Below are 26,228 nucleotides of genomic sequence, written 5' to 3' on the forward strand. Positions count from 1 at the left end.
TGCCCTGTTTGTATTTTGCTCTGGACACTTCCCTACAACCACTGCAATGGAGAAAAAGAGAAGTACAAGCTATTCAGTTTTGATCTTTGTGTAGTAATTAAGGACTCAGTATCCTTGGTAACCTGCTCAACTGCCTAGAATCAAAAAGCTTTTCCTTACAGTCTCTCTGCATCTTTCTTGTTTTCACACTTGCATTCTGCCTCTCAAGCACCTCACCAACAGGAGACTGGCTCTGCCATTGCAACACCATTCTCATAGGCAGTGGCACTGCTTTTAGGTCCCCAAAGCTGTCTCTTCTCAGGCTGGACAAATCCAGTTCACCCAGTCCCTTCTCACAGGTCTCCTGACACTGACATGGTGACTCTCCAGTGGATTTGTCACAGGCTATTGATGTCTTTCTTGTACAAGGAAAGGAGGACAAAACTTGACACAGTAATTGCACTCTATTTTTGAGTTGTGCTTTGTGATACAAAAAGCAAAGGATGTAATGTGGACTTCCTGGTAATAATTTCTTTGTTCAGAAAAAATACATATCCTCACTTCTTATTCAATCATCTTAAAACATTGCTAATAATGGAAGTTGCCCAGCTAAAAGGCAGTAAAGTAGTTCAGATTTCATAAGCTCCTTTCAAGAGAACAGAGAAGCTTCATTGAAGATGAATTGGTTTCCATCAAAGTCAGCTAAAATATTGCTATTGATTTGCCGAGATATCAGAATATAATTGTTCATAGCTTCTTCTCAACAGCTGAAGAGTCAATTACAGAGATGTTCATTAAAAGCAATTCAGTGTTAAGTACTACCCAGATATTCCCGCTATTATCAGATATGACAAATATTTGAACACACAGAGGAAAGGTGGAGAGCCCAGCTAAGCATATTCTTTGGCTTTAACAGCACTGAGCACAGTGAAAAACACAACAGAAGTTTTAATTCTAATGAATTTCCGTAGAAGCAAGCAAGAAATCCTGTAAAAAAGCAAGAAATAGAAAACAAAGTAAGGAAGCAATTTATAAGAATAGTTGTTTGTCCTGGATGTATCTGCACACACTTAGTTGCAAAGAAATTGTGAATTGCACACAAATCATGAGTAACATCAGTAAACAGAATGAATCTAAATGAAGAATTCTAGAACCCATTTTGAAGAATGGTGAGGTGAAGAAGAAAAGCTGAGGATTTATCTTCATATGCTGGAAATATAACACATAAGAACACATTGATTTGCAACTTCTAAAAATTTGTTGAACATATCTTTAATATAGAAAAAACTTCAGTTTGTTTCAACTGAGATTTTAAAAATCCCAATGGTAGATACTGCAAGTAGATGCACTTAAACCCTCTGAGCTACATAAAACACCAGAAGGGACATTTTAAAGAGGTTTCAAGTCAACATTTGATATTCCCAAGGTATTTAAAATTCAAGAAAAGTTCTAATCCACAGAATTCATTAACACCCATCCCCCAGATCTAAGTCTAAGAAACATATGTCAGCAGTACAGTGGACTTAGCTGAACCTGAGATTTGTCCTTACAGAAGGACAAAGAGATTGCTAATTTTTTTCAGTATTTTCACAGTATTTTGCACAGAAATTAGTGACAAACCTTTTTCCCAGAAACAAGGGTAAAATAAATATCTTGGTCTTCTCATTTTTCTCTAAAGCAGTATATTTTTTCTCATCTTTTCAAAAGAAGATCGATGGAATTACAGCAGTATTTCATTAGAGTCACATCAAACATCAGCAACTCTTCCCCAAATAAACCACAATCAATCAATTAGACCACTTCAGTGGTGAAGATGTATAAACAGCTGATTAATGTTTAATGTCAAACTCCTTACAAAGAAAAAGAGGTAATAAATAGTGCATAAAAAACCTCCAAAAGCTCAAGGGAACAAAAGCTTTACTTTCTGGTTTACTGCCAAAGTGAAGTTTTGTACAACTGATTTGCTAGCATTATGCCAGTGCAAAAATACCTGTTCTCAGATGTACAAAGAAACATGAAAAGATAGATATAGACTTACCTGGTCCAATGCAGAACGATGCAATGATTGCAAGGATACAAAATATACTGAGGTAAGGAAGCCAATGCACAGAGTTCTGGGTAGATAAAAGATATTAATTTTTAATATATTGAACATACCACAAATATTTTTAAAAACTTGCAGATAATAGATACTGTTTTCCATGATTCTTGATCTATTTCAGAATTTAGTCTGGGGTTACTTTAGAAAATCACAGCATTTCTGTAGCACACAGCATTTCACCTTATTAGATAATTTGTATTTAAAGGCCTTGGTCTCTGTGAAATCCCTGTAGAGAAACACTAGATAAGCTATGTACCATAGAGTCAGAACTCTAAAAAATCACAGTTTCTTGTGGTAAAGCTCAAGTCAACCTGGAACACTGAACACATTCAGCACCTCCATCCACCTCAGGTACTTCAGTCATGTTTAAAAAGAGCATCTAGGATGGCCCATAGAGCTTCAGAGTTCACCAGTCCAAGGCTTGGCTGAAGACTGTACACAACAGGCTGACATGTGGTAGGACAAGCAGGGATCTGAACCTTGGCAAAGCCACAGTCCAGGGCTTTTCAGCTGTAATCTGATTTTGCAGACAAGGAAGGCCATATATGCTATCTTTCCTCTACTTCTAAGTATATTTTTCTCTACTAAGAACTCTATATATATCAGGAACTTGAAATACGAAGAGCAATTCGTGTGCAGCTTGCAGGACGCTGTTTCTTAATCATATATGTGAATGATTGATTCTAATACTAATAGATGAGAAAAACCCATGGATGCCCATTTCTTTCTCTCCAACAGGTGGAGTTTTACTGCAGCAAAGTGTGAATGATATTTTTATTAGAACTTTGCTATTTTTGAGAAGTTTGTTAACATACATGTAAGTGTACTGTCACCACTTTGAGTGGCACTGTAAAAATACCCTTGCTAAAGGAAGTAATTATTTTCTCAGTCTTAATGGAAGGCTCCCATTTTCTGATGTTTTCTTCTCTTTTAGTCTGGGTTATTTCCTTTGTTATGTGGAAACCATGTGGAAACCATGGTCTCCTGGATATTAACCAAAAGGGTTGTAGATATATCAAAATTGTACAACCTAAGGTTCTAGTCTGGAAGCAAACCAAAGGTTTCTGAGAAAGAGAAGGTGCAAATACGGAGTAGATATAAATTTCTCTGAGATTAAGCCTATTTGTAATGTGTTCCTTTGTTCAAAGCAAATCAATAATACTTTAAGAGCCTTTTGAAAGGAGGTAAAACTGAAAGGCATTCAGACTTCAGGGATTTTAAATAGCTGAAAGTCCTCACACATCCAACTTGGCTTTAAAAGATCTGGAAGGGAATTTTCACTCAGCATACCAAATATGCAATAGCATCTCTCTTCAGGAGGAGAGCTGTCTTACAGCTGTTTTGGCAGGTGTGTGAAGTAAAGCTTTATTGAGATGTACATACAGGTAAATCAAATAAAACTGCAGTGGTGTGGCACAAACCTGCCAGTCTACCTGACATACTGACTCCCTTCAAACAAAAAATGAGATTTGGAAGTCAGAATAATGGCACCACAGAGGAATCAAAACCAGCAGAAAAACACCTTGATGAAACACCACCCAAACCCATGCCATTGCAAATGTCAGTTTTACTTCTCTAAGGACCTTAGGAACATAAACAAACCACATTATTACATAGATGGAAGCCAAACAAGAAAAACCATACAGGGCCAGAGTTTAAACTGATTTAATAAATAAACTATGATAATTTGAAACACCTGGGGAACTGAGTGCTAATAACATCTGATAAGTTAGAACCATATAATCATAGAAATGTATTGATTGAAAGAGACCCTTAAAGCTCATCTAGTTCCAATCTCCCTGCAATGAGCAAAGACATCTTCAATCAAATCAGTTTGTTCAGGGTCCTGTCCAACCTAGCCATGAATGTTTCCAGAGATGGGCCATCAAACATTTCTCTGGACAACCTGTTCCAACATTTTACCACACTCATTGCAAAACACTTCTTCCTTTCCTTATACCTAGTCTAAACTGACCCTGGTTTACTTTAAAATTATTACACCTTGTCCTATCACAAAAAGCCCTGCTAAAAAGTCTATTCCCATCTTTCTTCTAAGGCCAAAGGTTCTCCAAAGAATAGGTCTTTATATTGACTATACAAATACCAGAGAAGTAACTTAAAAGAAACATCAAACATGGAAATTTTTCACAAAAAAAATTTCCAAACCTAAAATAGGAATGACATATACAGCATGAAAGAAATCTCAGAGAGAGTGAATTACAAAGGTACACCCACAGAATATAGGTAAACAGTTTATTCAGCTATAGGTAAAACTGTCTTCATAATAGGTCATCATATGCATGAACCTTTGAATTAAAGAATGTGAGAATGTGAGAAAGTCCCTATAGCTTTTTTAATGCAAAACTTTGGAGCAAACAGACTCATAAATTAGTGTAAGAGACCTTTCACTCCTTATGCCAAACTGATTAAAATGATTGGTTTATGCAGGAATGTTGAGACAAACCAGTATCAAGCATGTTTAAAATAGGTAAAAGAGACAGTAAAAATCTGCAGTGATGCCAGTGTTACCTGTAAAGTCAGGGAGACAGTGAGTACTCCAAAGAAGATGATCATCAACCCAAAACCTCCAATGAGGAGAGGTCTGCGCCCAAGCCGTTCAATAACTAAGCCCTGGAAAACAAAAAATGGCATTTGACCCTCTTGAGAAAACACTGAAGGACTTGGATCATGAAATATGTTCTCCAAGTAAACATGAAGATCAAAACAATTTCCACCCATCCATGAGGGTGGATTTTACACTATTCATAAGCTATGACATTCATAATTTTCCTCACAATTATATTTACAAAACTTAACATGCTTGAAAAAACAATTCAGCATGGTATCCTTATCTGAGAACACTGAAAAAAATGTTCATTGTTTGAACAGCTTGTAAATATGCACTAAATTTCTATGACAATGTTCTTACAAAACATAATTTTTAAATGTCAGTATGGTGAAGTGAACTATAGTCTCTTGCTCTTGCATTTTGAATTTCTTAATTACAACATCTCCCTGAATTTAAGCTTAAAACTTTTACAATTTGATATTTAAATCTTTTTAGCATAAATTAAATCTTAATTAAAACAAAATTTATTTTAAATGTATTTTCTTCTCAAATATAGAATAAGCATTTAGTTGTTATTTTGGATAATTGATGTAATTAGAATATCCAAACAAAAGAAATCCACGTAGCAGAAAACTTTGCTCAGCCACGTGATTTTAACACTGATACTAGTGCAGTTGCACCCCTTTTGAATTTATATTTAACATTTGAGTATAAATCACAAAATATGAATATTTATCTGCTAGAGAAAAACACAATGAAGAATTTCTTAAAAAGCTGTAACTTGAAACTCTGCTAGTCTGACTCATTAAAATAGGCTAATATGTATTTTTTCATAACAGCTGATGTACTTTTCATGTTGGTAACTACTAAAATTACCAATTACACTTGGCTTACTTATAAGAAAAATAAGAGGATTTTCTGAAGATTAAAATGTACCACTTCAAATAAGTTTAAGTCAGAATCACTAAACTGTTTGCCATATCATTATTTACAGGCGACTGAATGCCATCTTCCACACATCTTTTGAGGAAAAAATAAGATAGGCAATTAAAATGAAATCTGGAGTAAAACCCTTAATTCTGGGAAACAACACACATCACTCCACTGCGAGCATCTAGAAGAGATGTGTTAAAGCAAAGTACAGAGACACCCACGGATGAAATGCCTTGAGAGACAAGTGCTTCTCCCTCAGTCTGGAGTTCAGCAGTGGATTTTGGGGCAGGTTTGTCTGTCCTAAACACACGTTGATGTTTCACCCTGAGCTGAACTTCCCAACCAGAGATATGCTCTGTGGTGCTACAGATCACTGAAAGCAGCTCTGTGGCAAGATTTTTAGTTCTTTATTGCTTCAAATGGTGAAATATAATAATTTGGACAATTCCCACAGCTTCCATAATAGAATTATGGAATATTAAAAAGACCTACACTGATATTAATAAGATCATATGAAGTCCAAATATTTCAAAACTGCAATTGCTTCACTGTCAAAACCTCTACAAGGTGGCAGCTATTTCCCATTATGATTAATAAATCCATCTTGCAAGCACACATGACCATAGACACTGAACCAAAAGACAACTTTAATGGCTTTGAGGGCTAAAAAATTATTTGATAGGTCTGTAAGACCCATCTTCTGCAATTTTTGCAAGAGACTTCTGTTTTATATGTAATTTGGAGTGGATTATATGTTCAGCAATAAATGTTGCACATGTAATTTGACATACTATGCAATTTCTCTTCTTTTTTTTTCAATGCTGGATTGATGGTAATGATCAATAAATGTTGGTGTTACAGAGTTGGGGGATTTTGTATTAAAACTGGATCAGGGATGACGCTTCTCTTAGAGGAAAAAGTTCATAGATGCCTCTCATACAAAACATGGGAAAAATGTGATATATTTTTCACTTTTAAAACTCAAAGCAAAACAAATTCCAGTAAGGAAGGACAGTCTGGACTTGGACTTCCATAACAGCAAATTTTCCTGGTGAAAGCAATGCTGGTTTTGAGGTTGTAAACAGACAACAACTTAATTTTTTAGCTATGATTTAGTTATGATTATACAAATCCAAAACTTGTTCACTTGCAAAACCCACTAAGATGCCTATGACTCACAAGAAGTGGAAGATGATTCACCAGTTTCCAAGTATTTATAGTTCTGAATGCTCCACTACTATGTACTGGTAACTGTTACCTATTGAAGATCTATAGCAAGTCAAAATACACTGTACAGTAGAATAAATGAAATAACAAGACATCCAGTGCATGCTCAAGTACAGACAACAGAAAAACATTAGAACAGTTTTCTGTGATAACACCTGAGTTATGTGCCAGGCTGTGTAGGCTGATACTTGTTTCTGTGTGATCATAAACATGTGTTTGTAGAAACCTGTACCCAGTCATGATGGTTAACACAGCTGAAATTACTGAAAATGTGTAAAAAATATTGCAACCAAAATTCTCACAACACAAATGTTTTGTGATAAAAAGACAACTGATATACAAACTACATTAACAGTTCACACAGCTTACTTCTGTCTGTCAGGAAACACTTGTGAATAAAGTTAAAGAAGCAAATGTCAACCTTTTCACTTGAGTCAGCTGCAGATACTAGGGCTGACATAATGAAAGCAAAGTGCATTAAAATAGATCAGACAAGCTTCCTTGGATAAAATGAATGTGCAAGCAAGTCCTGCAGTCCAAACAGGAGGTTGCTGCTTACTATTCCCTACTTATATCCTGGCCCTAAATTGTACTAAGCAAACCCTGTCAGGTTTTCTTGATGTCTCAGCTCTGTAAAGAAGTTTGCTCTATAAGTTAATGTCAAGAATAGCCACACTTTCTTTTTCATGTATTTTGGATAAAGGTCTGAGTAAGACTCTATGACTAGACTCAGACTTAACACAGCAAATTAACACTTGTGTTATTTCCATTTTAAATATTAGGGTTAAAATAGATAACCTCATTTATATTACTCTATGACACAATGTGTAATATCTTGTACCCAGGAAAAGGAGAGGAACAGCAGACTGAGAATTATAAATTGGGGTTTTTGATTCATACTTGGATGCATATCCATTAGTCTAAAATTAATTATTAATTTTGAAACAAAAAAAAGGACTATTTTATTTAAGTACCTAAGCTGGAATTTAGAGTCTGGCATCAACTTTGACCACATAAGCACAGGCCTTGAATAAATGTCTGTCTGCAAGGTTCTCACATCAATTTTCCAGTATTTGTATAAAAACCATGGCAGGACCTTATACAACTTCTGCAGGTACCTGTCCAAAGATTACTCTCAGTAAAACATGGAATTGATCCCTACATTTCTAAGCTCAGTCTGAAGTATTTTGCAGTGAGGCATCCTTAACCAGCTTCACTTGGCTGTGAAATTTCTGTTTACTAAAGATGCTCTCCATACTCGACACCTGCCAAGACCAGCAAAGCCAAGACATTGCCCATGCAAGGACTTATCTTAGCCAGCCACTTTTGCCCCAGCAGTGCTTGGCAATAGCACCTAGGGCAGCACAAAAACACTCATTTCCTTATTCCTATTCTATCCCTTCAGTAAACTGTAGATATTTCTGAAGAAAAGATCCTTCTAGTGATGATTCAGTTGTTAAAAGTGTTAAGCTATCAAATTTATGCTATAAAAGCCAGACTAGATCTCAACCTTGATCTGGGACAACTTATTGTGGCTGATACTTTATTTTCTAATGATGGTATTTGAATGCCCTGATGCAGATCATCCTAAACAGACTGATAAAAGGATTACTCAAACCCAATGCTTTTAATCCTCAGCAGCAGGAGATACACCTTGAAAACTTTCAGTTTCTGAATATATCCTACAAAAGAATTTGTATTACTCAAATACAGCCTTTAACCATGTGCATCTTGGGTCTTAGGAGTGGTGATGTAAGGCAGACCTTCATGATGAGGCTTTTTCTTCTGGAAGCCACTACACGTTTACTTCAACACATGTAGACCTAATCTATTCAAAAGTCCATGTGTATTAAAGCAATTAAAAAAGAATAATGTCTTTACCTAAAAGCAATCAATAATGTCTTCACCTAAAAGCAATCCTGCTGATCACTGGTGGGCTAAGGCAGTGTGCGTTAACACAGTCTCTCTCTGCAGCCCACCCTGCAGAGAAAATAAGCCCAAATGCCTCTGGCCTTTGACAAACACCATTATCTGAGGTGCTGCTTGCCCAGTTTCTCTTCTACTGCTGTCTCTATCTAGTCTACTACAGTCCAAGATATCACCTTCAAATTCTGGTAATCTTTGAGCAACAGCTTGTCAGGGTGAGGGGAGAAATAGGGGGAGATGTCATGTTTGCCCCATTCTTGCCCTCTCTACTTAGATCCTACTGGGAATTATTGGTATGTGAAGGCTGATTCTGACTTAGTGTAAGCAAAGTCACATTACAAGACTTACAAAAATTCAGGTTCTAAGAGAACTTCCTAGGAACCTTCGAGATTATAGTATTTTTCACCTCATTTTTTTCACTTGCTAAGACTGGCTGTTACTTGAACATATCTCTTTCTCTTCTGACCACAGTGGACCCAGAGTTTTAGTGGAGATATCTTGCATCATCCTGTGGAAATCATGATGGAAATGTACTGGAGATGAGAACACCTATGAAAGTGTCTGGAATACCCTTTAGTTGAGATGTGCCATGCCCTGAGTAGGGAATACTTCCTTCTATATTGAGATCTAGTAACAGTAAAAGAAACAAAGAACAAGTCAAAGAGCCCTTTCTCATGACATTCTAAAGCAGATTAAAATCATCTTGCTAAAGAAAGCTGCTGTCTCTGACTTCTGTGTGATACTGCAAATGATTTCCTACATTCTTTTATGGTCTAGTACTGCAATGTATTTTAACTCATTCCAGGCTTCACAGAGTTTGTCTCTGTCACAGGCTTTTAGTAACACCTTCATGCATCATCCTGTGGGAAATACTTAGGCCACAGTCTTCTCAATATAGTCACATCTAGACTCTTTCTGTGAACATTATAAGAAAACCAAATTTGGTGCCACAGATGGCAAAACTGGATGTGGGATGCTTCATTTGAATAACATTCTCTTTTATTCTATGCTGGCTTCATGGAGGAGGGAAGGAATTTTTTCAGACATTTCCTTCTGTCTCCCTTTCCATTCACCCTGTTGCTGTGCTAAAAAAAGGCACTAGAAAATTGCTCTCTTTACCCATGAAGAGTAAAGACAACAACTAAAATTAACCTGAATTACTAAAAATTAGAAAAGAGCAACAGTAATCAATCTTACTGAAGAATAACAAAGTTCATGGTATGCCACTTTATAAGTTATAGAAGACACTTCTGTTCTATAAACACAGGGAATTATTTAGGTGTATTCCATCCTGCTTCAAAGAATTACATCAGGTTAGGTAATTTACTTCTGTAACAAGTGGTAAATCTATTCAGTATTTCATTCCAGAGGATACAAAACTTCAGAAACAAACTGAAAATAGTAATTGTCTAACCAGTCCTCTAAATCAAATCTGTGTTAAGTACAATGGGTGGGATTCTCTATCATTAACCAAAAAATATACAGAAAATTTATATTTTCTCCCTAGAGAGAAGCCAGGGCATCAGGTATGCAATGCTATACATATTTCATGAAGTAAATTAGGAAGTGTCTGTGTAAGCAGAAGTTGCAGCCAAAATATGTGAATGAAAAGAAAATTATGATTAATGTCTTATCTTTCAACGTCTTTCAATGTTTATATGGCTTTTGCTAGTAAGGAAGAGGGATTAAACTGTAGGAAAATCATGCTACAAGTGGGCATATCAAGGGATCTGAGGCAATACAGAGTTATGAAAAGGATGGAATATTAATTGTCTTTCCTCATGGACCACATCAACATTATTACTGTTGTGCTGTGGCTCCCAAGAGATGCATTAAAGAGAGACTTTCAAAGTTTTTCACAGTTTCAGCATTTTATCTCCTAAATATTGCTTTGCTTCTCCATGAAGTACATCTCTCTTTCACTGTTTTCCTTTGGTATTCATAAGGGTATCATCAATACCCAAGTATTCTTACTGAGGTTCAATCTCATGACCACCTAATTTATGCATAATGATCAGAGATGATATGTGATTTCTAGTGGACATTTCCAATTACTATTTCATTCAAGAGGACAGAAAGGATGCCTCTATAACTGATTACCTTTACTGATTTATTGTGAGTAAAATCTAGTTTCTGCTAGCAAATGCAACAGATTAAAAAATACCAGGAAAATTGAGTTCTCTTCTTGTTTTCTTCTGTTTCTTCCCTGAGTAGTATAAAAGGCATGCACCTGATTTAACATTTAAGGATGTGAAGGGGATTTTTTAAAAAATGTCAAAAGGAGATATTGGGAGAAGTTGAGAGTGGGAGGAATCCCCTGTCCTCAGCGCTAGGCATGGGAACTTACTCGAATAAAGAAGCTGCAAAATCTTCAATGGAAAAACTAAATTCATGCTATTGTTCTTTTAAACAACAGAAATGAAACATTTATGAAGATTAAGGAAATTAAATTCAGGCTAAAAATCAGTGTGTCTTGAACTGAGAAACTGGAAGGGATCAGGTATATTGGTACATCAGCATTTCCTGAGGGACAGCAGGTAGTATTGACAGAAAAAATATTAAAAAAAACCTCCTCTTGAGTGCAGAAAGTTAAAACACATACCAGGAGCACACCCATCCACCTCATTATGTATGAAGAGTGTGCTCTGAAGAAGCCCCACAATCTGACAGCACAGAAGGAACTGAAAAATAACACTCTATTTATAAAATAGCTTTAATATCATGGAATCATCTCCATGTAATTATCATCTGTTTTCACATAAAAGAGGTGTATTCTTCACTTAAATCAGTGGTAGATGTATCATTATTATTTTTCCATATATCTTAAACAAAGAACAATGTATGCACTATCACACAAAGAAACTGTAAGAAGTAGGCACTTTCATATGTCTCTATTTCTACCTATTAAAATGAATCCTAAAATAAAAGTCTCTTTAATAAAAAAATTAGCGAAAAACAGATTTGTGGAAATTCATAAACATCAGAAGGCTATTTGTGACCCTGTAGAGTCCTTATGTCCTAGACTATAAGAAAACATACCTGATAGCTGGATTTAGTTTAATATTTTGTAGGTCACAAACAGTTACTCTGCCACTGAAAAGGATTCTTTTTCCAAAACCATTCTTCTGACATTTAAAAATGCTTTCTGCCGTGTTCAGTATTGCTCAAGTGGAGTTGGTATAGAATATATGAAGAAAAAATTCTAACAAAGAAAGGACTACTGGCTTGTTTGCAGCTTTCCATTCCAAAGACTTGTCCCATTGCTTCTTATTATTGCAGTGTAAACATAAATGTATTTCCTTTAGCAATTAATTGTGTAATCACCTACTAAAACTTGAAGTTTTAGGTTGCTCTTTTAATGTATTTTTTCCCTAGTCCTAGTCCTGTGCATGGATGAGTTTTTCTATTAACATCTCCCTCTACATTCAGAGCAGAGCAAAGGACCTGCTCTGGAGCTCATGAATTAGGAAAGGATGCCTGTTTGTCCTGAGTAAGGCAGCAGAATTGAACACCACGTGGGATTCCCTTGTTCTAGCAGGCTGGTGTGGTATTCACATGCCCTCTGAACAGACTTAGCTTTCTCAGGATTTCTCCTGAGAGAAGCTGTGAGAGAAGCAGAGAAAAGAGAATCAAAACAATTCTTGTTTCATTCGCTGCTCCTGTTTGTGCTCATGTGGAATGTGGTATGGAGATTGCTTACCCAAGGTGATTACTTGATTGGATTCTGGTGATGGTTGTTTAGATTCATTGATTATTATTAATAACATAATTAGTTAATAATAATTATTATTAGTATAATATAATACAGCTATAATATAATATAGTATAAGAAAATAATTAATTAGCCTTCTAAAAGCATTAGAATTCAAACACCATTCTTCCCACATCAAACATCCCAACACCGACAGTCTGGCCTTACTGTTCCACCTCCCTGGGTGCTCTTTCTGCCAGCCCCACTGAACACCTGTAGCTGGGCTGTGCCTGAGCCTTCTCCAGACAGCATCACAGCTGCCCAGCAGGCACACGAGAAAACTGAGATCTGAATAAACTGCTACCAGGTAAGGTTGTTCTACCAGGTGAACTAATTTATGAGTCATCAGTTAATATAATTTGTCCCTTGCTGTTTCTGCCTTCTTCCTCTTCATACATACAAAGCACTGCAGGATATACCAACCTTTTCTGTTCCTTTTATGGATCTAAAATTAAAGAGCATCTTAAAAAAATATTCCAAGGAAAAAAAACTTGGTTTAGAATTAAAATTAGAAATAATATTTTGAATTGCATTATCAACCATCACACTTAATTAACCTTCTATTCTTTTTATATTTTAAGCTGTATAAGAAAATAAAATCTAATAATATTGAAATATCAAGCATGCTAATGGATTTTTATAACCATACTTACAGAAAAAACAGCAGCCAGAGTCTCAACACCACCAGTACTTAGTGTAACATAAGGGATTGTTTCATGCTTGATCCCAGATTCACTAAAGATGTTGTTTGTATAGTACCAGATCTGTATCAGAGAAAATAAAATGAGTTATTTTTCATTATAGGTTGAACTACAATATATTGGTAATCAGTTCAGCCATCTAATCTGCTTGAGGCTAGACTTGTTAAAACTCTGAGCAGTCCCAGGTCACCGAGAGCCAAACAGGACAACAGATGTAGGGCAAGTGCAAATTCCAGGTGGATTGGGCACTCCACTGCTGTAGTTCCACTTGCAGACCCAGGCTTACAAACAGCTTCAACTCAATTTAGCTTAATTCACTTTAGGAGTAAATCGAAGAAACTCAATTTATGCTTGAACAACAGGATACAAATAGGTTTTGTGTGGCTCACAAAGCAAGCTCCTGTAGCTTTATGGAATACTTCAATAGCATGTAACAACAGAGGAGAGAGCAGGAGAGAGATGTTGTGAGGCACTGAAGATGTTGCTCATTTTTGGACAGAAGGAGTGAGGTGTTATTTCTGCTTTAACCTTACTGGAGTCAAGCCATCCCCCCAGTCTCTCTTTATTATCCATGAAAGGAAAGATACTTTTACAATTAGAGTTGCTTGGGGAAAAGTACTATGCTGTTTTAATCATAGGCTTGAAGTAGCTGTCACTAATGGACAGAAATACAGGTTGTATGACTTAGAGGAAGTCAATCACATTTAGTCAGAAAAACCATATCCAGCAGTGACAATATCCAGACAGAGAATACATAGTGGGAACATTCTAAAATAGCAAGTCTGGTAAGCATCAGAGTCCCATTCACATCAACTTCCCACTTTGGGAAAGACTCCCTTAGAGCAGTATGTCATACAATGTATTCCTTGGTATGAAAAAGTACAACCTTCACCAGTGAAACTTCACCATAGTTTTGTGACTTCTTTAGAACTGAGATAAAATGGTAGAGGATAAATAAATTTATTATGATAAATGTTAACAGAGTAGAAGAGACTAATAGGAAATAATTTATGTCAGTTTAGGTCAGGCTGTCTGGTATTTTGTTATAATTGAAAGCATTAACATGATCGGAACTTCACCATGATTTCTGTTCCATGTGGAAATAAACAAATGTACTGTTTTAAGCAAAACAAATTTTTGTTTGAAGTAAAATCCTTAAAAAGAAGCAAGTGTTCTCAGGTGCCAGCAGGATGATTACAGAAATCTGCCAGTTGGCAGTTTCCCTGGAGAATGACCTGGGATTCTTGCCTGAAGGAATCCCAACTTTCCCATATGCCCTGTCCAGATGGTAGCTGTGGAAAAGACCAGACTGGCTAACAGGGCACTACAGACAAACAGATGAGTTAGAAGGAGCCTTCCCTGCCAGCAAAGCCTGGTTGGTGCTGGCTCACACCCAGCAGGTTGGTTAGATGCACTCAGGCAAACCAAGACCCAGGTTCACCAATATCTGTCACACCTGGACCTGTCCTCTCTTCTTGGAGCTTCAGATGACTGGAACAGCATCAGCCAGGAAAGCCAAGCAAAAGAGACAAGCTTTTGAGGCCTGGTCCCTTAATCAAGTGGTCCAGCTATTTCTCTTGACCTGTCTCTTAATTTTCCTGGTTTTCCTATTAACTGTTACTAATAACTGTTTAAATAATCCATTTCAGAACACAGTTTTTGTATGAATAATTTTCTTTTCATGTTTGGTGACATTGCGTGAGAGGAGAAACAGAGTAATAATAAAAAGGAAAGACCTGAAATAGCCAACTCAACACACAGGTTCCCTGACAAAGACAGTTTTTCTGAGGCATATTTTCAGAAAGTAGCCATACAATGACACTTTTAAGTAACTCTGGCATTCATTTTGGACTGGACATGTCTGACTATCCACCCACATCCTCACTTAAGCCATGAGAGTGTGGCTTTGTTCTGCCACAGAATACTGGACAATTTCCATCAACTATTAAGTATCCTCAAAGTCACAAAACTCTTCCATTTCCCCTGAAAATTTAGCTGTGTCCTTTTCTTATAGACAATGTTCTTCATTATTTGAGCAGTCTGTTTGCTACTATAAGTGTCATTTTTTTCTCTTGTGTGTTGATAAATCTTAAAAAGACTGGATGACAAGATAATTCCGGGGTTTTTTTTCTCAAAAATGTATCCACAATGAGGAATAAAATAACCTGCCATTAGCACTGAAATACTACCATTAGAAGAAAACACCACCTATACAAACATTATTGTAGTTTACTCTACAGGATGAAAAAATGCTTTTAATTCCCTCCTAGTATTTTCAAAAAGAGCTCCAATTGCATTAATCTTTCAAATGGTCTTGGACAAATTACTTTTATTTGGAGTCTTAAAGCTATAGAGATACCTGAGATAAGCCTGAGCTAGTGTTCACAGATACTAAAGCACACAGACTTATTAGCCCTGGGGGGAAAATCTAGCTGGAGTGTGCTTCAGAGCACAGTGGGAATTCCTTGCAGCAGTGAGAATAGTGCTTTTCATATATTTAAACAAGTATGCCTCTGAATTATGACAAAAAACCCTTTCCCTTTGAGGTGCTTCATGAGAATATTTGTTTTGTGTAGCATCTAAGCCAGATGCCACAAGCTGCAGCAAGGATAGTTCTGGCTGGATATAAAGAAAACAGTTTTCACAGTGTAAGTAGTATAAACACCTGGCAGAGGTTGCCCAGGAGGATTATGGGCTCTTCACCCTTGAATATGCTTAAAACTCAACTGCACAAGGCCCTCAGTAGCCTGAGACAACCCTGAACTCATTCCTGCTCTAACCAAGGGCTTGGACCAGGTGGAGGGATCTTCTGACCTAAACTGTCCTGTGACCTCCTCATATAGGCTCAGATAGGTGGTGATAGAGACTTCTGATATCCATTAACCTCAGACAGATTAATGGTCAATAGGATTCACTATTTGATGTCTTTTCCCTCTTTTGCTTCACTTTCCCAGACCCCAAACAAATAAACAAACAAACAAACAAACAAACCACCAAAAAAACCAAAACAAAACCCACAAAAAACCAGTGTGACCTTTTAAAATCACTTATAGGAAGTTTTGATGTAAGCAGAAGTTTTTTTCTGTAAGTACTGAACTGAATGAAGCCAAGCTGAAATGTCTACTGAAAAACTCTGAATGAGCATGGGGCATACTCAGAAAAAGAAAATTTGAGTGTCAGAAGTGAAAGTTGCATGCTCTTTGCTGATCTTTTCTACTTTTTCATGTATTCCTTCAAGGTTAACACAACATGGTTTTCCTCAAACTTTTTTGTTTGAAAAGCCCCCAAGCAGTAGAGATCTCTGTGGATCTTCCCACACACTGCTCTCACAGAGTCATTACTAATAAGAAACGGCAAAAAAGGGAATTCATAGAGGTTGGTAAATAGTGTAATCCAAACCTTGCTATAAAGGAAAGGAGCTCCCCAGGAGGTGCCATGGCCTGAGGAAGGACACTTACAGCATTTAGCCCACAGAGCTGGTAGCAGCCCATGGTGACGACCACGGTCAGGATCTGCCATCGCACCGCGCGGGTTCTCAGGAGCTGAACAACCGACACCAGCTTGGTGTTCCTTTGGGCTCGAGACTCTGCCAAAACTTCTTCTATTTCCTGAGACACATCATCTTTCCCGAGAAATCTCTGAAATGCTGCAAAGAGAGGACATGTACTTTAGGCCAGACATTTGGCACTGTGTGCATTTATAACTGTCTTGCTTCTTTAAAATGGAAATGCTTGGCACAAACAGGAGGCATACATAGTCTACAACTTAATTATTCTGCCAACAATATCATTCTGCTCTGGATGTGATCTGGTTTATCCTTGCTATTGGGCTCAAAAACTGAAACAAAGTCATAAATTGTCTCCCTACAAGATCTCTCTTGTGTTATTTCATATATAATACAGCCTAAGGTCCAGGGAAGAGTGTAAACCTTGTATGACTTGAAATTTTTTAAACCAAAGCATCTCTGAGCATTATTTAATTTGGCTACTTCTGCAGCCTAACAGTGTAGCTGGCTTTGTTGCAGGAGATAGATTGGATAGAGAAGTAGTTAAATGTAAAAATTGGATAGAGAAGTAGTTAAATGTAAAAATGCTTATAAGTCTGGTAAACCAGGAAAAGGCAGACATTGAAAAGGAATAGCTACTACTCTTCATATTACCTCTTGTTTTTACTAGCCTATAGACAAGAATTCACTTTGTCAAGGTGATTCATATTAGAAATACTTACCCAGAGCAATTTAAAACTTTATATTTTTCAATGCTGGAGACATGGGAACAAATTTACATGGCCAGTGTAAGCAAGCAACCAACCTCATCTCCCCAGAAACACACCATTTATTATTGAACACTGATGCCTAACTGAAATATCCTTCCACTGTGAATAATGCAGGTTTTCCACGTCACACCTCCTCCAGGACAGAGACACCTCTGACTGGATGTGATGTGTCTCCACCTTGTTTGACAGATACTGTCTGTGCAGGTAGCACTTTTGTCTCAATCTAATGAACCTACCCAGGGGTTGGCATTTTAAGAGATGTTTAAAATGCTCATCACCTCAGAGTGACGGGAGAGAAACAATGACATTACAAACAGCCCTGCAACAAGGCTTCACCACCCAGTAGGATGCTAACACTCAAAACAATCCTTTACACAGCAGGTCACTTAAAATTGCTATTTTTATTAAATGAATAAGTTAATTTAGTTCACCTAAGAGCCAAATCATTTTTTCATAACCACAGCTTTGCGTAACACTGCCTATAAACAAATGACCATATATGTGAGTATGTTTACACACCTTTGGATCATTAAAAGCACTTTGATGGTCAAGAAAACTAGATATACTGAACTTTATTTAGATTTTGAAGGTACAAAATTTTATCTTCACCCAGGTGAAAAGGCCAATTAGTGGCATTTCATTGTTATGAGGGAGAGGTCACACAAATGAACTGGTGGCCTCCCAAATTATCCCTCTCTGACACTTTGGTGAATGCACAAGGCTGCACATTCTGCCTGCTCATGGTCTGGCAGTGGAGGGAACTACAGCTCTGGGCCAAGTTTTTCTGAGGCACTTAGCACTTGCATTTTAATGGGTCCCACCTGATTCTGCTAACAAGAAGGATGATTTTTTTAAGGGATGAACCAGCTCTGGGTGTTGAGTAAATTCATAACATCCATATATTCTGATAACCAGTTTCTCTCTTGTGAGATTAGAGGTCAGAATTTTTAAATCTCTCAGTATGAGACTTATCTTTTCACACAGGCTGTACAATCAGAAATTAATTAAAAAATTGAGATCTCAGAACTAAAACTTTAAGCTGCTCAGTTTTGTCCTTCGTTATTGCCCATTTTTTAATAAATAACATGCTAAACACTCATTTTAATGAGTGTAATGTTTTAAAGACAGTGATAAGAAATGTAAAATTAGATCAATGTGTGCCTACAGTATGTTTAAGTGAATGTCTCATGCTGAAATTACATTTTCCTCACTACTATTACAATGTTGATCAAAAAATTTCTGGTAAAGATAAGAACAACCAGACATACTATCAAACAACAACATCACCATAGTCTTCCATGAAAGGATTCTCTCAGATTTTTAAGCATCTGGTTTATCAGTGTAAATTAGGTCAGTGCACAATTTTGTTTATTTTTCCTGTCCTTAGAATCCTCAGCATTACTTTAGGTCACACAAGTCAAAAATGTAGGTACAGTCAAGTAAAAATATAGCAATCTGTCTTTTTTGCACAAGGGAGTTTGATGTATTTCTAGAGGGACGAGGAACGAAAAAACTGCAATTACCAAAATTGTCAAGTACAAGGCAGGAAAAAACATAGACACCCAATTTCTTTCCTTCATGGCATTAAGAAAACAGATATAAATGCCACTAGGCAACTGTGATGGATATTTAAAATTACCAACAAGTCAAGAAATACTAAGAAATTACTATGGTATACATGTATAGTTTTGAATAGACATCACAAATGTTTTTCTTGGAAAAACATTTTCCTGCTACTCAATGTCTTTAATTTTCTTCCATTACCAGCTTTTCAGTACCATAAGAATCACAATTTTATATATAAATAATATGGAAATAAATTCTGCATTAGCAGGGAGATAAGGGAAATCAAAAGGCTTTCAATGTGTGATGCTCAATTTATTAGTTTTACATTCTAAACCCTGGCATTACTGGCACTGAGAAGCACAGAAGTCGTTCCTCTCCTCCCTGCAATGACTCATTTCCCTCCATGATGGGCTGCTTCTCGCTGTAGGGAAGCTTTATTTTCATGAAACATTTAACACATCCAAGGAGTTGCAGTTCTAGAACCTTTTAAAACTTTCCAGATTCTTATTTCATTCTCTTGGATCAGGTTTTACAAGCTCAGCCTCCAAAAGTTGGAATACTGCCTTTATAAATAGGAAAAGAACTGGATGGTTCCAGTCAAGGGGAAAGAAGCCAGGAAGCCCTTCCATTTACTCCAGTTTTTATTTATCTCACTTAATGAAGGTGAAACAACTGAAAGAGGTTCAAAGATCTGAAAAAAGTCAGTTGGTACCATCTCTAAAAACAATCAGGCCTTTAAATTAACTCAAGATGGGCACTCAACATCTCAGCTACATAGGGAATTACTAATTCTTTTCCTACTATGGTACTTCCAGGACTGTGCAAAGAAAGTTGTTATCAACAGAATTAGCATGTGAACTTTGAGAAGAAATATTAAAATATCAAAATGCCATTGAATGGTTTACAGTATAAGGCCAGCACCAGGCAAAGGGGGGCAGAAAAAGAGAGAAGTGGTCAAAGTTTGGGCTTATCCTTTGAAAAGAAACAGACAAAAATTAAAATAAGCTGCAGGAGTATTATTGTCATCTGTTTCCCACAGACACATTCACTTCCCTGATGATTAATTATATTAAATCCAGTGTCACACTGTCTCACACATCTTTGTCTAAATTCTGCTTAAACAGCATCTTATTTGGCCATTGTTGAAGGTAGTAGAAATTTCCCTGTAATAACTCCATGTTACCACAGAAATAGTTCATGAAATGAACTAAGAGTTATTTCATATAAACTAATTTTATTTGAGTACTGAAGATCCAGAAGCATAACTCATTTGTATCTTCCTAGAAGAGATATAATAATGCTATTTAAATCTAGAAAAATATAGATTATCTACTAGCATGCAGCATAGCAAAATTTAAGAAAAAAATCTCAGGCAATATAACTGCAGGCAACTGACCTTAGGCTTTTCTTATATGTCACCTCCCTCTTCTTCTAAGTAAAGAACACATAGATCTTTTTTGAGTTATTATCCAGTGAAGGATTATATCTTTGCCTGTTTGTATGTGTGGTTTTACATGCATCAATAGGCCTGTTTCAGGTTCCCCTGAAACTAGCCAAAACAAAACATATACACACCACCCTAAAATAACACAGGAATTGGTAAACAGGGTTGTATTAAAGGTTTAATGACCTAATATCCTTTCTAAAAGATAGGAGGCTTAAGAAAAGTTTAAAAACAAATCAGACACACCACAATCACTCCAGCTTTTGGCAGGGAAACATCTGAGATTAAGCCAGCAAGCAAGTGTGGTAGTCATGGCTATCTCTTCCTTTCTTATTCCAGTAAGAATAGTTTATAATCCTTTCAGATATACAAAACACACAGAGAAAGAAAAATAAATCATATATGTGCTTGTTGTCAGTCATAACAACTTATTTTAATCACTGGATTTGTAGTAACTTGTTCCTGTTGTTAAAGTTTGGGTTTAACATTTCTCCAGTCCATGTGGGTCCCCTGAAGGACTTTGAAAAAAATTGACTGCCTGCTTTTTTAAATCAGGATTGGCCTTGCTCTTTTGTAACATGAAAAGTTATCAACCCTAATCCATCTTTCTACAAATTTAAATCTATGCTTCTCATTATACCTATTGTAATGCTTCTTTCATAACCATGGGACTTGTAACATATGACTGAACATACTAGATGAACAGATTTTCTATGTCACCAACAGATGTTGCTGTGATATTTTATGCAAGTTGTTTGACCCTTAAGACATAACAATATTCTTTTCTCTGGCAAGCTGGGATACCAGCTGAATTCCATTACTGATTTACATGACCTGCTCTTGTCACTGCACAGAAAATGGAAAATGCAAGATTCCTCCCTGTAACAGTGGACTTCAAAAAAGACACCTCAACTATCCAATTGCAAGTGTTAATAACCTATGTTGTTAGTCATAAAAAATGTTCCATTTTATCACTACTACTGATTTTATTTACATTACATCATTGTGATACTCACAGATCAGGGGTGCACTTGGCATGTAACTAATAGGCAGCTAATGTGAAATCCCTGTCTTACTGTCCTAGAACTTGGATGGTAAACTGATGTAATTATAGCAACAGGTTTTTCTTTTTCTTTCTGTTTCTATCCCTATAGTTCTTCATCTTCACAATCTCCTTCCAAAGTCCTTCTCTTCAACCACTTGGGTAGCCATTTCTCCTCTGCTGTCTGGCCTTGATTAAGAAGAAGGATCACACCAGCCAAATGTTAGGCAATTTCTTCTCTTCTATTCTTATCAAATGAGCAGAAGATTAGTTATGGGACCTGGGAGAGGAGCTGGGATGGTTCTGCCCTTGCTCCATTACCAGACTTAGTTTCTTGGGCAAAGCAGGTTTACAGATTACGTTGCTGTTCCAGTGGACTGTTCTCTCCCCAGAACACATGGATCAGCTCTCCCACGTTCAGCAGTGAGACAGGAATACGAGAGATAATTCAGTTCCTTTGGGTCTCAGGGAGTAGGATACAGGTTGGTGACATCCAGGAAGATAAGCCAAGCCCATCAGTCAGGGCTGCTTTTGGCAGCAGACAGCAGCAAGTCAGACACGGTGTCCGTGTGTCCGACGTCCGCCTGCGCTGCTGCGAAGGGGAAAGCTAAAACCCTGCTAGTGGGGCTCAGAGCTCACTCATCAGAGGCACTGCTGCCCCTGTGCCCCAAAAAATAGCTTCTTTCATGGTGGAGTGGTTGAGGCTTGCACATAATGCCTTTCTACTCTAACCCTCTACCCTCATTCCTTCATTTTTCATTGTTCACACAACGTGTTTTAGTCCTTCACCTTCTCTCAGTCTCTTCTTTGCCCCTTAAAGACATCTGCCAGAAAAGAGGTTGACACCACTAGTATTTTGGTAATTATAGACTGGTTGTCTCCTGAGACAGAGAAGAAAAGGAGGGGATGAAAGCAGGGGCAAAACTGTGGAAACTCAATGACCTAATTTATCTCATTGGATATTATTGCTCTTAAATAATTAGGAAGATTAATGTTGTCGGTTCAATTTTAGGAGCTTTGACATACATGCATACTTTAGAGTACTTCATAAAGACTAACATAGTAATCTGCTTTAAATACAGCAGACCTTTTGCAAATAATAGTTTTTTATCTTTCTGACAAGGTATAATCCACAGTGAAATATATATGTGCATGAAAAGCCTTGATCCATTAAGGAAAAGAAAAGGGATTTAGTCAGTAGAATGAGTTGCAAATTTCCAATATTAATATGCAGATTTAAGCTAAGAGGCAAATAATTTAAAAGCATTACTGTAGTCATCATTAAAATGAAGAATTCTGCTTTGTCATTATATGACTTGCAAGCAGAAGGGTATTTTAATAAGTCACAGATCCTCCAGTCTCCTTAATACTTAGACTTTTCCTCCCCGATTTCTGCTGATAATGCAAATGTCCAGATGATTTGTCTCAATTGTTGATTCCTATTTTTTTAATTCCACTGTAGACTACACTCAAAATGAGTTACATTGTGGACTACAACATATCTACAACATAAGAATTGAGTATTTTCTTTTATAATTAATAAAATCCAAAAGCATATATTCATGTGCAGTTTCTTTGAAAAAAAAATTATATGTTTTCCCTTTTTTTCCCAGAATATCTAAATTTATAATCCTTAGGGTGGCTCATGAAAGCCATCTTCTTGTAATCAGCAAACCATCAACTAAAGCTCATTTCCCCAGGCAACTGCTCTCCTGATACCTTCTACTCCAAACCCTACCTCCAATGCCTCTGGATTAGATTTAAAATTATTTTCAGAACATGTATGCTGAAAGCATCCCAGAGTGCAGTTGGTACATTACTAGCAACAGTAAATGGTGCGAATTTCAAGGCAGGTGGCATTATTTAACTGCCATGTTTTATAATTTTTAAACTTTACCTATGAGAAGTCCAGTTTCATTGTCAGTGCTGAGGTCTCCAGGTACTGTAGCAGGATTTTCAATAGTTCCTCATAGCAAGTTAACACTATGCAATAGCCTTGCAGATGCAGAATCTTTGCCAGCCACAGCACAGCTGGCAGGGCAGCCCTTTCCTTCATGGACCTTGGAAAAGCTGCTCTGCCTCCTCAAAACTCTGCTGACTCTGAGAAGCTTAAGAACACTTTCCAAAACCTTGTTGCTTTAGTGCTCCTTTTTTTTTTTAACTGTATCTCTGAGTGTCTGAGGCTCCAACCTTTACAGAATTCTTCACTCAACACCAAATTGAGACAACATGGGAGTCTCTTCATTAGTGTGCTATTTCTTTTTCAGAGGACTCTTCAGAACAAAAGAGGCCAATTTTTAGTTTCAAAATAGAAGAAACTGGACAGAGTTGCATGAATTTCATGTTAAAAGATAATTAAATTTATATTTCAGATATTTATACACACTTTACAAGTAATTTTGCAAGCAACTAATTCATGACTGAAAATGTTAAGGGTCATATTCAAACAAAGTTTTTAAGAGTAGTTTGTGAAGCACTTATGTTTGGTATTTTGGTATTATAAACAGACTCCTTTTTTATAGACTCCTGTTTTTCATATGTTCCTATAATAAGTTAACTAAATTTTTTAACATTCTCTCACCTATATTGGGATCATAGTAAATTTACTGGGGTGGAGAATGCAGCAACTGTGATCATGCAAGCAAATAGTTTTATACCTGGAACCTGAAGTAAGGACAAAATATTCTGTGTCTGTGAAGCAAAAAGAATATGGAAGTGCTGGAATTTTTCAGTTAAACAGATGTATGGGGTTTTTTTATTAGATCAACAAAAGTTATTGAATTACAGAACACGGGTCAAACACAGCAACTACTGGGGGGAGAAAAAGCAGCAACAGAATCTGTATTTTTATTAGACAAAGTACAAAGACTTTTTAAGGGAGAATCACAATGAAACCACCTTTTACTTTCAAATGAACCCTGCACAGAGTGGCTGGCACACAACAGCAGGATGATTTGGTTAGATCTGTGTCACCATGTGTAATGTTATACAAGTTACCTTGCTGGAGAATTTAACTTAAAAAAACTTTAAAGCTACAGCTGTATTTACATATGTATTTACAGAGACAAACAAAAAACGTGAGAAAAATTATTGCAGAGATTGTCTCCTATGAGAATATTCTGCTTCTAGTGTGGTATCAGAGTCAGGTATCTCACCTGAATCCCTACAATAAACACACTTTTTTGCAAAAAGTAACATTATCATACCTTTTTCTGCCTTGCTCCTGTTATGCTTTTCGAGTAGGAGGTACCGAGGACTTTCAGGAAGAAAAGGCAGAATCATGACTTGTATCAATGATGGAACAATGATTACTCCAAATAAGAAAGGCCACCGAGATTCCTGCAAATGAATACAAAGTCAGTAATACAAGTCAGTAATACTCTCCCAATGTGACACTTGGAAGAAAAATAGCTTTGATAGGAAACACTGTGATTTTTCATCACTCAAAGTATTGTGTTCACCACCAGAGTGACGTGTTCCTCCTAAGCTTAGTAAGTGGTTTAAACACTTCCCTTTCAGATCACCTTGCTCAAATGGGCCAAGCTCCCAAGCTATTTTCCATTGTCAGTTTTTATTTTACATTCTTTCACTTCAGCAAGGCCTGAAGCACCACGTTCTGCATGGTATGAGATGTAATCCACACCTCAAACCTAAAACAGGGCCCAAGATAACCAAATAACTCCCAGAAATAATGGGTAGGGTATCTCCTAATCAAACTTTTCACTTGCCCTTTTAGGTAAGAGAAATGGTTTTTAAAAATTCTCCTGAGATGGGAAAACAACTTGAGTAAGTGTTTTTTCAAACAGTTTAACTCTTGAGGTAATCACTTACCCTAAGAGCCTGCATTACCATGAAGGCTTCAAGATCCTATTTCTTCATTGCTGTTTTCTTTTTTTTCCACTTGAGTGGAAAACTTCATGTAAAGTAGGTAAACCAAAAGTGGTTAATACTGTTTATGGACAAACAAGTCTGGATCTTATTTTAAAAACTAGAAAGCTAAGGTTACGTCTTTAAAACAAGTCAATAATCACATAACCAAAATGGGTACTGGTTTGTAAAAAGTAACTTAGGAAAACAAGTAGTATAACTTGTCACCTTCATTCCATGTCTGCCTGGAATAATTTCCTGTACCATAAAGCTGTTTGCTATGTACCATATAAAAATTATAGGGTGTTAGAAGTTTTGACAATGCCTCCAGATAAAAATCTTACTCTTGATCAGCACATCATATTTTCTGTAGGTTTTTTCCCTCCATGTCAAGGACAATTCTTAAAGGGAAAAAAAAGTATTCTTTGTATACTGTTATTATCAGCACTCTGCCTACCTATGGAGACTTCCATGGAATAAACTTACACTCCTTTTAAAGTCTCCTATAATGTATGGTTTATAAGTCGATCACATTTATCGCAAATATCTCTTCTTGAAAGCACTATTTTGAAAAAGTTATGAACAAACTCTGAACTTACCCTTCACAATAAATAGCAAAGCCTGCTACTATAATGAAAAGCCTTTTATTTTTACCACATAAGACACTGAGTTTCCTTTATTTCCTCTATTAAAGATTTCTGTTGTACTCTTTATCATGCTAACTTTTAAAACCTTAAGGTAAACTCATAAATATTCATAAATGCTCATAAATATGCTCCCACTTGCCATTTTGGCATTAATTGATCAGAAAGTCACTGAAGCCAGTGGAAACTTTTCCATCCATTTA

At 36.6% G+C, this 26,228-nt stretch overlaps 1 protein-coding gene across 2 annotated transcripts in view; it reads right to left on the reverse strand.

Moving 5' to 3' along the window:
* The window catches only part of SLC2A9 (solute carrier family 2 member 9), a 79,651-nt gene that overhangs the window by 26,592 nt on the left and 26,831 nt on the right, over positions 1 to 26,228 (reverse strand). For both annotated transcript variants that reach the window (XM_021554339.3, XM_077782763.1), the window contains exons 6-10: positions 24,721 to 24,853; positions 16,646 to 16,833; positions 13,140 to 13,250; positions 4,610 to 4,711; positions 2,018 to 2,093 (exon numbers count right to left, since the gene is read on the reverse strand). In XM_021554339.3, coding sequence (XP_021410014.2) covers positions 2,018 to 2,093; positions 4,610 to 4,711; positions 13,140 to 13,250; positions 16,646 to 16,833; positions 24,721 to 24,853 — 610 coding nt within the window. The remainder of the gene's footprint in view (positions 1 to 2,017; positions 2,094 to 4,609; positions 4,712 to 13,139; positions 13,251 to 16,645; positions 16,834 to 24,720; positions 24,854 to 26,228) is intronic.

The sequence above is a fragment of the Lonchura striata genome, chromosome 4 (assembly GCF_046129695.1).
Source record: "Lonchura striata isolate bLonStr1 chromosome 4, bLonStr1.mat, whole genome shotgun sequence".
Taxonomy (NCBI): domain Eukaryota; kingdom Metazoa; phylum Chordata; class Aves; order Passeriformes; family Estrildidae; genus Lonchura; species Lonchura striata.